Here is a 14,832-nt window from a genome sequence, read left to right as displayed (position 1 = left end):
AGAGAGACATTTTATACAAGGCAGTTATTCTAATTTACTGCATTTACAGACCAACAGAAGGTTTGTCATCATTGTAGTGAGATATAGACTGGTGCTATGGGACTGACAAAAGCATAATACCCCCTCTTTAATGGTTCAATGTGGACAGTTAATGTGCATGATTTCCCCTAAATTACAGGGGAATGACTGGTGATATTCGTCACGTTTATGCTGAAGGACCTGAATGAGCTTCCAGTGTGACGGAGGTGTAATGTATTGACATTTATTCGTGTCCTCACAGTCCACTGCCAACGTTTTTAGACACAGTAACACCCCCGGTCACACGGGCAATCCTGTTTGAAAAGGACTGCATTAGACTGTCCCGCAGAAGTGAAAAACCAGCACTCAAAGCTAGCCGTTAGCATGTAGCATGAAGCCAACGTTAGCATTCTCGGATCTTTATTGGCTGTTGAACCACTTTGCACCTCTCCATGTCTCTGTACTTCTCTTTGGAAAAAAATACATCCAGACTCCAGCGTTTGTTAAAGTGTTATGTTCTTTTCCCCTCTGGCAGTTTTGTCCTTTGTGTTCATAAAGGCACAGGACATGTTTCTGTTTAAAGTGAACTGCTAATGCTAACCCCATACATAATACAAGTTAAAAACCTTTACCCCCCACCTTCACTGAGTGCATTTTCTCAAGTTCAGCATTACCCAAAAATCTAGCTTCCTTACATGCCATGTTGTTGTGACTTTTTTTATGTTCTTTGTTTTCTTTTGTCACATTTTTGTTGCTCTTTTATCACTTTTCTGTTGTGTTTTTGTCACATTTTCCTCCTCGTTTTCCTCTCGAGAGCATGTGCTTGATTCAGGTGGGGGTCAAGAGGTTAAACTAGTGAAATATCGATTGATTCTTTGCCCCTCAAAGCCAAACGTTCGGTCCGACGCTATGATTGGTGACATTGTAATACTCCCGTGTGAGTGGACCGTGAGTGGCCGTGTGATATTCAGTGGACAAAACCCCCCCCAGATGAGATCAAGTGAAGTGTCCGTGCTGAAGGGCTCTCCGTGAGTGCACTTACCTGTGCCACGTGACCAGAGGGTCGGGGGATCCGGACGTGATGCAGGTGAAGGTGACGGACTCCTGGTAGTCTGCCGTGGCGTTGAAGGACTGTTGGAAAACCGACAGCACGGGAGGCACTGTGGGTGAAAAAAAGACCAAAGAGGAGAGAATATTAGAAGAGTATTTTTCTTAACGTTTGGGAGCAGCACAGGGATAGTTACGCATCATTTAGCTTGATCCTTTGACCTGTGGGATAACTACTCCTCGAAAATTTAATCAATGGGCTTCACGAAAACATGTTGAGTTGGAGAAGAAATGAGCACTTTTGTGAAAGTAAATGGCTCCACTGATTCTCCATGCCAAGCTTTTATGGATTTTTAAATTCTCTTTATGCTGGCATCACTGCGTATGAAGCAGGATCACAGGGCAAAACATAGATTTTTCTCCCCCCTGCTCTGAAAAGAAAGTAGGTAAGACAGAAATATGGAGGTGAAGCAGTGTCTTGAGTGCAAGTGCTCTTGTGAATAATAAAGAAGCGAGCTGTGTCTTCCATTGTAATTCCAGGATGTGTTTTTTACCTACTCCCTGTTTGCTTCTGTAGACTGACAAAGAGGACGTTATTCAACCAAAGACATGTGTTGGAAGAACAGTGGATTTCAACTGGTTTGAGCTGCACCGATCCAGCTTTTTTGATTTCCGACACCAATATTAGGGGATTGATTATCTACCGATATCCGATATTAACCGATACCAAGAGACTTTCTTAACACATTGACTGTCGCGCTGTTTGGGGGATTTGGCATCAATAAAGTCTGATCTTTTCTTACAAACAACATGACACAGATCAATTATATCCATTAATAAACTAATGGAAAAACATTACATTAGGATCACTGGACTTTTCTACATTAAATATCCTTGGATATAAGATTACATTAATATTTACAACTCACATAATCTGATCATCATAACTTGTGCATTACACTAATGTAGGGCTGAAATGACTAATTGATTAATCGACGACTCATCGATTATTGAAATAGCCGACAACTATTTTTGTAATCGATTCATTGTTTTCTGGTTCACACAGACTTAAATGGAGCAAAAATGACATAAAAAATAGTAGTGTTTTTTAATGTTTTTGGTCTGTAGTGTTTTGTACATTGTAAATGTCATGAATAGAGCCTCCAACAAGCATTTCCCTTTAGTTTACTCCATCAACACATCCTCAAGCAGCGCCACTTAAAGCAGTACTAAGTAACTCTCCCCCTAGAGGCCATAAGCGCAACTGCAGGTGTAGTAGCAAGTTACGATTTTTTAACTTATTAATTGCCTTGGAGAGTAAATATTGCACTGACAGGAAAGGCGAAGGGAGAGAGGGTTACTGTGCATCCAATTATACAATGGAAATATTTTTTTTCACTCAAACTTGGCTGTAAATACTGTTTAAAGTGACGTTAGCCCGCAGTTAGCTTTGCCCGTTAGCATGTTAGCTTCTTCTTCGTGATTTTGTTAGTGTGTATTGGTGACTCCGGTCCGGTGGCAGACAAGTTGCAAACATGGTTTTCTGTCCAGAGACACCAGGGGGCGATGAAAGACCCTCCAATCATCCCATAAACACTTGTATTACCCCCACAGGGACTACGGGAAGGATTTATTATGGTAAACATGTTACTTAGTACTGTTTTAAGTTATATGTATAAAAAAAAACAAAAAAAAAACATTTCGATTAATTGTAAAAATAATCAATAGATTAATCGGTTACAAAATAATCGTTAGTTGCAGTCCTACACTTATGTTAGATCAGTTATTCTCTAACAGAATTTCATAAACTAAAATACAAACAAACGCTTGACTATTAGGTGATACAATCATTATTTCTGTCCCAGCCTTGATTAGCTGTCGTTAGCATTAGCATACACTTGCTATCCGCGACACTCAATTCTCCAGGCTCTGCCCTTCAAAATGTCCATATTCACTTGGATTTAGTCGGTGAAAGTTTGTTTAGGTGAGAGCCAAATTATTACTATTGGTTCAGTATCAGATATTCGTAGCTGATACTCGTAATCTTTCCAGTATTGGCTCTGATATCCGATACCAGAATCAGATCGGTGCATCGTTATCTCTCTCATTGAGCGGAGACTAGAGTTTTCTTGTTGTAAATCTAGTCTCATATTTTGGGTTCTAATTAGGAATAAACACCACACAGTTACAAAAGAAAGCCAAATGTGTCCTAAGTACATATAGAAATGTTTGAAAAAGACGATGATGGCTTTGTGAGTGGCCTGTGTGAACTCTAAAACACGACCTGCGCTACAGAAATCCCAAAAGGATCGGCCTCGCTTTGGTAAAACACAAGGGGATTCCGACAGCGCGATGTCAGGCGCTAATACCTCTGTCGGAGTCCGTATCAACAATGGCAATAGAATGTGTTTCAACATCAAAACAGCCGCTACAAAAGCCCCTCTCTGGGGAGTACACGGGCGAGCGCTGATGCAAGAGCAGATAGATAGACCGACACGGAGGGAGCGGAGTTTAAGGTAGGATCTTACGTAAGTGCCCTCATTTAGCCAATACTGTGGTTGATTGACAGCCAGCTCACAGTGCAGTTTAAAATGTCTGCCTCACATGCCTATGCCTGGCACTGCATTAATGTTTAAAAGGTCCTCCATCATGCAGAAAAACCAAGGCTAGGGGGAATCAAACAGCAAAATATAGGAGCGGGAGCCGGAATAAAGCCTTGAAAAGTGCTTAGAGTTTAACTTTTCTTTCAGCTAGGTCACTAATCAAAAGTATTGTCTTCTCAAGTGATTGCAGATGCATTAAAGGAATCGCTCACCGTGTTTCTATACTGAGATATGTTCTCACCTGAGCTTAGACGAGTTGATGTGTACCTGTCTGGTCAAAGATGTTGTTAGCATTTGGCCTCTCCCAGTATATTCCTATGGCTCCAAATGGGGGTGAAGCTGGAAGCGACCACGCTCTTCCAAATGCACACAGACCAGACAGGTACACATCAACTCGTCTAAGCTCAGGTTAGAACATAATCAGTATGGAAAACCGGTGAACTAGTCCTTTAAATGCAAATACAGCACATGGGAACAAAATAAGCCATACTTAGGTCGAGAACCACGCGCTGAGATTGACTGTAAATGAGTTCAGTTTGTGGTATAAACAAATGCATCAAAGCAGCTCTTTAACTTTTTACAACAAGCACCATGCTTAAGTTTGTGAGGATCTGAGACGTCCCCTGACGAGTCTCCAGTTCTATGCAGTGGAGTCTCTGCATGATCTTGGAGAGGTCTAACCGGTCTCCAGCAGGTGTTGCATTGGTACAGACACTATTTGTTGTCCTAGTATTCGCGACATTGCTGTTTGAAATTGTGCAGCCCTCTTGGAGACTATGCGGAGACAACATGGAGACTTTTTCACGTCTCCATGCAGTCTGCAATGCTTGTTGTCGCCAAGACTACCTGGAGACTCGCCTTATCTCCAGGGGAAATCTCCAGTCTCCAACTAGTCTCCAGGACGGTGAGAGGCCCTTAATGTCTCATTAAAACTGTCTCATGTAAAGCACTTTGTGACTACTGTACTGTATATCTGTGAAAGGTGCTATATAAATAAACTTCTTCTTCTTCTTCTTCTTCTTCTTCTTCTTCTTCATAAAACCAAGCACTTAAACCACCACTAGGTAAGCTATATACTTGGGTCTATATATATTTATCTGTACTTCATCCACTCGGTGCAGTATTAAGAAAGCTGTATGAAGTTTCTGGATCAAGGACACAGAGGAGCTCGAGTGCAAGAGTACACAGTGATACTGCAGTAGCGTGTACTACAGAGGAAGTAAAGCATGAATATAGCTTTTCCACGGCACACACATGAACACAGTGCGTATAGAACTGAAAGCTGATGGATAAACAGCCGAGCGCTGACACCTTTACCGTCCGTCCATGGCCGGGGCCTGTCAGAATATACAGGAGGAGCCGTCCAATCAGCTGACAGATGTCTCGCGGTCGCCGGGTAATAAACGCTGCCCTATACTGTGCGCTGACAGGGCCGAGACAGCTTCATGGCCCCCGCGTGTTTATCCCGCGTCGGCCGTTTTTCCTTGAGCTGCACTTATGTGGAGCGCCCACTCGTCGTCCAATCACGGCGAGACGTCTCCCTGACAGCTGATTGGCCCTCGCGTGGCTCCTGATGGCTGGGGGCGCAGTGGCACTTTGGGAAATAAGCAGCGAGCAACGCACGGCTGCTGCTGCTTTAATCAGGAGGAGGACAGGGAAACAAAGGCCTCATCAGGACAAGGCGACACAGGAGAAGTCAGGAGGTGCTGCTAAATGATGCTAAATGATTCCCCACGCGAGTCTGTGGAAACCTGAATCAGGATAAAAGGTGTAAAACATGGCGACCGTCAGCAGTGTCATCTCACGCTATTATCACATGTGAGAGTTTGCCAAGACGCACCGAAGACCAGATGTTTCCGTTCCCCAAGGCTTCACGATGGAGCAGTGGTACAATGGAAGTTTTACCATCAAACTTGGAAGATCCTTGGCAGAACAGAGATAATTTGTTGTTGATTCCAATATTTACTTAATAGCAGAATCTATGGCAGGGGTGCCCAAACTTTTGGTCTCCGAGGGCAAAAATGAAAAAGTGCCTGTGGGTCGCGGGCCAAATACGGCGATGTCAAGTGTGAAAGACATATAACTGCAAATAATTATAGTTACTTTATTGTATTTTTTGATAGCCTATACATTTGCATTTGATTCTATCTACGGAAATAACATGCTATATTAAACAAATGCTAACTCTGGCAAAAGTTTAGTTTTAGTAGAACAAAATCAACAATTGTAGCAATTTAGTGGAACATGTAAAAAAAAACACACAGCACCTACAGTGACTTTACCTCATTCATTTGTCAAAGAAAATGCAACATTTGATCATTTTGAAAGTGTCAGTTCAGCATAAATTATTTTATAAGTCAATTTTTAACATGTACTTTGTTAATGTCAACAACCTTTGCAATAAAAGTTGGAAAACTGTGAAAGTTGATGCTACAACGCTCTGATAAACACCAAGACACCACAACAGTGTTTCCTTAACTTTTGCAAAAGGAGTGAAACAGCGCCCCCAATTTGACGATGGTGGCCAAAAACTGTGCTGCATCCATACTTACCATTGAGGATGAATGGAAGAGAATTAGTATTAACCACACGCAGCGCAAAAGTAGATCACCCTCTGGTGGGCCAACATAATTGTTTCGGCGGGCCAAATTTGGCCCACGGGCCCCACTTTGGCACCACTGATCTATGGTATAACAGATACTTCAAAAATGTCTGCATACTTTCGGCCCAAAACAGAATAGAATTTGTTATACCGTAATTTCCGGCCTATAAGCCACTACATTTTTCCCACGCTTTGGACCCTGCGGCCAATATATCGCCGCCAACAGGCACGAGAGGCACTCACTGGCAGTAAACGCAAAAGTGAGGCGGGTTTGGCGAGTGATTATGGCTGAACTTCTAATCAACGCTGCTCTTGGCTGAGGAACAGTAGATGAGTAACTTTTAAAATGATAAAGGCTCACTTTAACCTAAATGTGGAGGGGCTTTGCTTGCCCGGGGAGTGTCTGAGCTGGACACGGGTTACACGTCAGATCCCAACACTTCCACATTGAGGTCGACGAAAACCTGCGGCAGTGCAGCCTGTAAGTGTGCAAGCAGTAAAAAGTGTAAATGTAAAAGAAAAAAAAAAAAAAAAAAAGGAAAAACTGTATTTTCTTTACAAAATAGTGTTTAATAAGCCCATCAAACTGAAACCATGATTTCCTCTATCTTGCATTAGTGGTAATAGTTTGAGGTGTATTACCAGCGCTGACCTATAGGACCTGCTCCAGGGCCTTTCTCTTACTGTTACTAATGTTAGTCTATGGACAGTGTTTGCTACGAACTTCTACAACAGCAGATTTTTTACCTTCAATTCAAATCATTCCATCTCAAACTGTATTGATCTCCCGTAACCCATTACTACAGCCTGTATAAAATATCCAATTTCAATCGAAAGCATTACAATAATAACATTTTACAATAAACGTCCACAGCATCCTTCTCGCCTGTCATCCATCTTGACCTGAAGCGCTAATAAACCGCTGCCCTCCGCATCATCGCCATGACGACATACAGTATGTATCACATTTCCAAGTGCGTTCAGAGCTCACTCCACTCCTCCTCCTCCTAATGCCATCGACGTAGCGCAGGTGGAAAATTGCCAGGGGATTATTTTAGCATTGATTTCATAACACTCCACTCTATTGAAGATGCAAAGTAGATGGAGCCTGTAAATTGAGTTGGCGGACTTAAAAAGCCGCCTGCCATTTTTCATTTTCAAAAACAACCTCCGAACAGATGCGATGACTTCTGCGGCGACGTAACTGGCAGCTGCTAGGTAGCATCAGAATCAGCTTTGCGCGGAGTTAAAGTGCCATTTTTGCAGGATCCAAGGTGAACTGCCATTTGGAAGTGGGTTTATGGCGGCGGTAATTAATCGTTTTTGTCCTTTGAAAACAGAACAAAATATGAACACTTATTTTCGCATATGTGGCATCATCAGGGAGTCATTGAGATAAAACGCAGTTGGATGGAGAGCAGCATTTGGGGACAGCAAATGGGAGATTATAATGAAAACAAAGCAAGATGCTGGACGGCTAATGAAGCGACAATCCATTGTGCTGGGAGGGTGCGAAAGGATTAGTTATGCAAACAGCACCACAGTGGGTTTTAGTAATGAGAAACACCAGCGTCTCGCACATGTGCTGATGACTAACTTATAGGCACGGGATGGTTTGGGTTATGTTGTCTGTGGAGACTACACCTCAGCCACTACTGACATTAGCAAAGGTTCAAAAACAAATAACTGAGATCAGATATAGACACAGACGGCATCTCGTCATAGAAGGGGGCGTGGCTTCACCGAGGGGGAAAATAGAATCTTTAGAGAAACACAATTTTTCACTCTTTTCAGCCATTTTCTGATGGAATATGAACTTATTTATCACATAAATAATAATGGATATTTTCTCACAGCAGATTGTTCAGTAGAAGTGAAAAAAAAAAAAAAACGGCAGTTGTAGCTAGCACTAGCTAACCATTAGCATTAGCCCGATGCTAGCATGTAGCATCATGTTAGAATTCTCTTATTTATGTATTTATGGGCTCCATGTCTTTGTATCTTTATTAAGTAGAAAACTAAAAAGTGTAATAATTAGAGAAAGTTTCGATTTTTCTCCAAATTGTTTTCCCCCTTAACTGTTTTCAACATGACCATATATGGGCAATTCCACATATACCATCTGAAGGTCATAAGGAACACGGCTACATTAGAGCTAAACGTCATCTGTAAAACCAACAGGTTAAACCTTTTAAAGGTCCTATATCATGCAAAATCAACTTTTTGGAGCTTTTAGCCATGTTGTTATGCTATTTCCTTATCAAAAACACCCCCAGAGTGGTTTGTGGCTTCATTCATGCAGCTCTCAGTAATCCTCCTGAATCCTGCTCTCTGAGGCTCCGCCCTCTCCTGGTGAACGACTGAGTGTTCAGTTGTGTCGTAACAGCGGAACGGAAGTGCTCGACGTCTGTAATGTAATGTCTTACAGCCTGATTTTAATTTGTAAAACAGCTTTTTCATTATTTCTGTCGTAAGAGAGAAACAAAAAGAAAAAAAATATTTAAAAAAAATAAAAAGGATGTGCCCGAGGTGCTTCCAGGTCAGCTGAGGCCAAAACAAACACATCCCTGAGAGTCTGAACAGATCAGTCATGTTTGTGCTGCAGCTGAAGATGGAGCTCGTTATAACTGGACACACCTGTTCTTTATTCTTAACTAACGATCATGTCACGGAGAAAAAGAAGCGTGTTTGGCTACGAGGACGAGGAGTTTATTCAACCTTTTTCAGGAAGAGGCCACTCAGCTGTTTTTTTCTCCGGGATTCGGCGACTTTCACCAAAATATAGTTTTTCTGTGACTGTCTCTGATGGATGTTTGTGAACCTTCGCCAGAACCAAAGTGGATTAACTTTTATAACCAACGCGAGTCCCATAATGTAAACAGCGATGGACCAGAGGGTGAATCAGTCCAAACGCGTGTTAGCTTGTGTGTTAGCATATTAGCATGTGTGCTAGCCATTTATGAAGCTGTGTTGCAGATGTCAACTCCGTATAACTGCATCGTGAAGTAACTTCACTTATTGCTGTTTATTTATATTACGGTAAAGTATGTGCGGAGAGAGGGGGCGGAGTTAACTGAATCGAAGCGTTTTGTCTTCCGGGTTCGAAAAATACCTCCAGAAAACACTTATATTTATCACAAAAATGAGTGCTCCATAATGGTAGAGGTACAATATATCATATGCACGCCTATACTTAACTTTGGAATGGCTAAAATAGCAGGATATAGATCCTTTAAGATCTTCATGAAGGAAATCCAGCCTTACCATATGTAATGGTGCAAAGGGGCGGAAAACTCTTAATAAATTCCCGGAAATGTTCAATGGGAACTGAAGCTTGGAAAGTTTGGGTCATTTTTGCATTTTTTAATTTTGTGAACAATTGGTGAACTATTAGCTACCCATTAATGATGTTTTTGAACCATAAACATGCGTTTGAGTGATGTCACACCACGGTCCATAGAAGAGGAGGACCATGTCATTTACTAAACCTACTTTCTACTTAATGCTGTTTCTAATTAGAGGTGGAACAATGAAAATGATTTAGTTTGATCACACTGTGCTTGATTAAATTCACTCAGATCATGATGAACGGCGGTGACTAATACAGTACGAGGAGTGGGCGGGGCCTGTGTCTGACACAGAGCTGCATTAAACAGAACAAACCTAAATTATGGACTTTTTGTAAACAATATAATATTGTGATACTGCACAGCTGTATAACAATGATGAATATATGTAAGATGGATGTTTGAGTCTAGTATACACCCTTTCTCTGTGGTAGATATTTCAGTGTACAACCATCAAATCACATGTTCATGCTTCAGTTTAAACCTGTCTGCAAAGAAGCAACCTTCAGTTGTTTATTCCCATTCATTCTTATATTCCTGTTAATTCCCCACATTGTGCAGCTCTAACCATACATCTTGTTATGTTTGTCTCTCAAACAATCACCTTTCAAGCCTTTTATAGACATACACTTTGTTTGCACTCACAGACTGCTATGTGCAGCGATGAAGAACAATGAAGCCTTCTCAGCCTTACGAAAACAATCAGTCTCTTCTGCCTCTCCGACTAATACTTCCCAAACCAACAACCTTAATCTCCACTGTAGTTCACAGCAGACACAAATACTGAGGTTTGGTGTTGACTCAATTCGATGGATCTGTTGAAAACTACGTTGCAGAGCTGAAGTAGAATCCAAAACCCAAACCAAGCATAATAATCCCTCGAAGATCAACATCAGACGGCTCCTGAGAGGATGTAATGGTCATTGACGTTAAAAGTAGTAAACACATATTGGGATAGTGTTGTCGACGATTATTGAGATTCCTGGAACATTCTATGATAATAATCTAAAGAAGGTTTAACTATTCATATTGTTTTCCGCTCATGTTATGTTTCCAAACTCCCTCTAAAGCAGCAGACTTCTGCAGTTATGTCGAATTAAACATTTGAATCATGAAGTCTAATCAAATGTCTCCATTTTTATCAACTTTTTAAACTGAACTAACCTTTTTAGGTCTGTGCAGAAATGTCACAAACACTCCAAATCCCTAAAATGCCTGGATAATTAGTGCTGTGCTCCCGTTCTCCGCCGTGTGCCAGAATCAAACGCACCCCTGATCTGTAATTGCTCCAGTCCTGAGCCTCGGTTTTCCAAAAGACTCCCCCTCCCCAAGGCTGACCGCGATGATTGATGTCTCCAAACAATCATTCCGGGGCCGCTGAAGGACACGGCCGGTGATTTTGCAGACAGAGGGAAAAGCTGAAAATTGCGGGTGCTATAGCCATCGAGCGAGCGAGGGAACCGACAATTAAGTGGACGAGGCAGAAAAGGAAAAGGGGGGAGCAGGAAGTAGGTTTGTTTTTTCGCAAGATGACTGGTTGCTATGGCAGCGTGCAAGGCGTTAACACTACAGCACCCCGGTCATTAGACAGAGGTTGAAGAAGTGGAGGCTTGTGATACGAATGAGCGCTCCAACATTCCAGATCAAAGATCAATTTGGTTTTGTCAAATGTGTCCTGGCCTCGTTTGTAATAATGAACCATTTAAATGATTGCGTTTAGTCGGGTTCCTGAAGTTTTCTGGCACGGATGGACGACTCTATTGATTTGGACCGCACAGAACGGAGCAAAAACAACGAGAGTTAGAGTTTCTCTTGTGCTTTTCAATGTTCAACATGGTCAAGGTCTTTATGTACTAGGGGAGGAACGGGTCAGTTCACAGAGCAGGACACACGGCTCAGTGCAACGATAAAAAACAATTAGCTGTGTTTGAAACAAAAATAGTTCATTATTATGTTCATTATTAGGCAGTATTTATGATCACAGAGCTAAAAAGGGTCATGCTTTCCAGTTTTTTAAAGCTGCTTTGTAACAAAATGTGCCCCTATGCTCATGATTCTAAGGAAAATAGATAATTAGTGTTCTAAAAAAACAAACAATCACATGTTGGTCACATGCTCGTTAAGTGTTAAAGGAACTTAAAGGAACAGGCCACCGATTTTACATTCAGAGATATGTTCTTATCTCAGCTTAGACGAGTTGATGTGTACCAGTCTGGTCTTTAGGCGTGTGCTCAGTCACGTAAACACAGCACAGACCCAAACGGATGGGCCCAAACGGGGGTGAAGTCAGAAGTGACCAAGCTCTTCCACATTCTACCAATTTAAATACGGCTACGTGAGCCTGTACACGGTCCAAGTCTAGTTACACATATTAAAACATGTCGATTTTCTAAGCGGATACAAATTGGAACTATATTCTAGGCGTAGTAATATCTTAGGAGCACTTCGACTTTACTGCGCAGACGTAGAAGTGCTCCTGTTGTTATTACATCTTGCAATGTAGTTCAAGAAGAAGAAGAAGATCTTTATTTATATACGGAGCTAAAACACTCACAGTAGCGAAATTGATTTGAGGCTTGTGTTTTGGCTGTTCTTCTTTGCATGTGGAAGCTTACGTTGGATTAGAAAAAAACTTCTTCAAGTCAATTTGGTGTGGAGAAAAGAAATACTAGAACACAAATGCTTTGGTACCCAGTAACTCCTGTATGGGTATAAGCATTTTGCACTGACCAAGATTCTCCTTGCCCTAGCAGAAAGACGTATGCTAACTTGTTGGAAGTGTATAAAGCATGTATCACCACGGTATCTGCAGACTTTGACTGATTGAATAACGCTCTGGTCCTGAGGCTGTGTGTCACTTTGCGGGAGCTCCCTTCAACGCGTCCCGATGACAAATCGCAGCCGGGCCAAGACGAGGACGGAAAAGCTCACGACGGATTGAAACGTTGGGTGTGCGTCCATTTTTAAACTGACATTTCCAAGGATTCCCAGCTCGAAAACCCCAGACTTTTCTTTGACTTTGCAGCTTCCCCCCTGGTTGATAATTCATACAGTAATGGCCTTTCCCGTGGTCCGAATAAGGAGGCTTTGATGATGCGCCGGGGACTTGGCAGTTACAGGGTCGGTCCGCCTGTCACTGCATACATGCTTATAGGCAACAAACCACTCTTTTATCAACCGGCCCATGAATATGTATGAGCACTCAGGGCGGAAAAGCAAATGTATCCACTTTGCACAAACCGTTCTGGGTGAGTGAGCCAAACACTGTCTGACAGAGGGGGGGGGGGCACGACAGCCACAGACTGCAGAGGAGTCAACACAAATACAAGGTGAAGGTAGAGCCCCATTTGAAACCAATGTTTAAACTTTGTTGATGAACTCGCCGTGTTTAGTTGGAGATCTCGTTGAAACCCTGCAGGCGGAAATGTCGAAAAACACTTCTTACCATTTGGAGTTTGGACAAAATATCTCGTAAATCTCCCAAAGCATTAAGGATAAAACTTTTGCCCCCAGGTGTGGAACTCAAACTTAGTAGAAGTTTTGGGATTCTTCTCAGCTAAAACATTGCGAGGAGTTGGAGGTTGCAAAGCCCTGAGTTGCTCCCACGATAACCGCATCTTAGCGGTCCAAAGAAAATCAATTCTGTGCCTGACTTTAGCACAAAACGACACTTCTCATGTTTCGGCCGTGGTTCTGCGGGGATGCCCTGCGGCTAGCGCCCTCTAGGGGTGGTCTGAAACCCAAAGACTCAAGCTTCTACTCGTTTCCCTTTACTTTGGCCATCTAAACTCTCCACCATGCCCCGGGCTCCACAACAACGAGCAGTTCAGCGAGCGTTGATAAGACATGCTGTTGTTGAAGACCTACGTGGCACAACACACTCTCGCTCCTCCTTTTTGTTTGAATTCTTCAGCCAGTTTCTATCTTGTGCAGAGCCGTGGCCTCCACATGGGCGAGCCGCGGAAAGATTCAAGGTGACTAGAGTGCATTCAAAGTGCTTCCAAATGTGAGCTACTATTTTCTTAACTTTTACCACTGGTTTACAAAGGCTTTTCTCCTCGGAAAATCCGACGCTTCACACACAAGGATTTGGTAACTGGAGTTCAGATGTGGTTATCTTAAAACATAGAGGGGGAAAAGGGCAATTTCCAAAGTGAAAATGACGACAAGAAAGCATGAAAGTAATTAGTTAGGTTTGGATGATGTTGTGTAAACTGGGGACCAAGAGCTGAAATGTTCAACCTTGACCCAGTGTCGAGGCACAAAGGCATGGCGGGGTCCAGGCGTGTGCATCTATTTAATCATAACAAACTATAGATTATTGTCTGGCCTTAGTATTTGATCACTGATGTTCATTTTTGATCAAAAAGTCCTGATTTATGGGGACTTTGTTTAGATGGAGGTCAGGGGTGTATAGAATATACAATTTATTTTATTTTGGTGATTTTTAGATGCAATTTTTTCAGCTGCTCACTGCCATACAGTAACAATTACATTATAGTTAATCATTTCCTCCTTACCCAGATTGAATTCAATTTATATTTAATAAACTAACATTTCCTGCTGTTCTGCTCTGACTGAGTTATTTATTAACTCTATTATTGTTTCGACCTTTTTCTAATGCTCTGATTGACCCCTGGCCCCTTGGCTCAGTGCCTACAGCCTGGTCCTGACCGGACTGTGCAGAGAAAGTTCTCACACTTTAATCAGGAGGTTTTATGTTGCATTTTTTACAGTTACACCTGTGAAAGGAAAGTAGTTCCGTGCTGCGTTTCGTCATATGCTTTGTTAGTGCTCGTCTCTTTTTATTTCCTAATTTAGATCTTTTTCTGTGAATATGAGAACAGTCTTCATCAAATAAAGAGTGATCAGAAACCTGAGAAGCACAAAGGATGTTCCCAGTGCCACAGTCTGCCTGACTGTTGTTTAACCTGCGCCTCACTTTGACTGAGGCGGCTGCACGGGCGCCTCAGGACGGAGAGAGTGGATCTTTACTCCAGTTTCAGAGGGAGGAGAAACAGGGTTTGTAGAACTATGATTGGATTTTTGGAGATTCTTAATAACTTTTTCAGTTTATAGGAAATAGGTAATTGTTATGCAAAGAGCTGCATTATATGTAATAAACCCAATCAGGCGAAGTGCAGCCGCACTCTGATTAGCCACGAGCTGGAGAGCTTGTTCACCACCCCTGGTGTCTGGTACATGGGAATCGTGC

The 14,832-nt window shown here is 42.2% G+C and overlaps 1 protein-coding gene across 4 annotated transcripts in view; it reads right to left on the bottom strand.

Moving 5' to 3' along the window:
• The window catches only part of LOC306981751 (neural cell adhesion molecule 2-like), a 453,723-nt gene that overhangs the window by 103,378 nt on the left and 335,513 nt on the right, over positions 1 to 14,832 (bottom strand). For all 4 annotated transcript variants that reach the window (XM_079581397.1, XM_079581398.1, XM_079581395.1 and 1 more), the window contains exon 6: positions 1,061 to 1,178. In XM_079581397.1, the coding sequence (XP_079437523.1) occupies positions 1,061 to 1,178 (118 nt within the window). The remainder of the gene's footprint in view (positions 1 to 1,060; positions 1,179 to 14,832) is intronic.

This window comes from Gobius niger (genome assembly GCF_951799975.1).
Source record: "Gobius niger genome assembly, chromosome: 23".
In the NCBI taxonomy this organism is placed as follows: Eukaryota; Metazoa; Chordata; class Actinopteri; order Gobiiformes; family Gobiidae; genus Gobius; species Gobius niger.
This window is presented reverse-complemented; position numbering and strand designations above follow the sequence as displayed.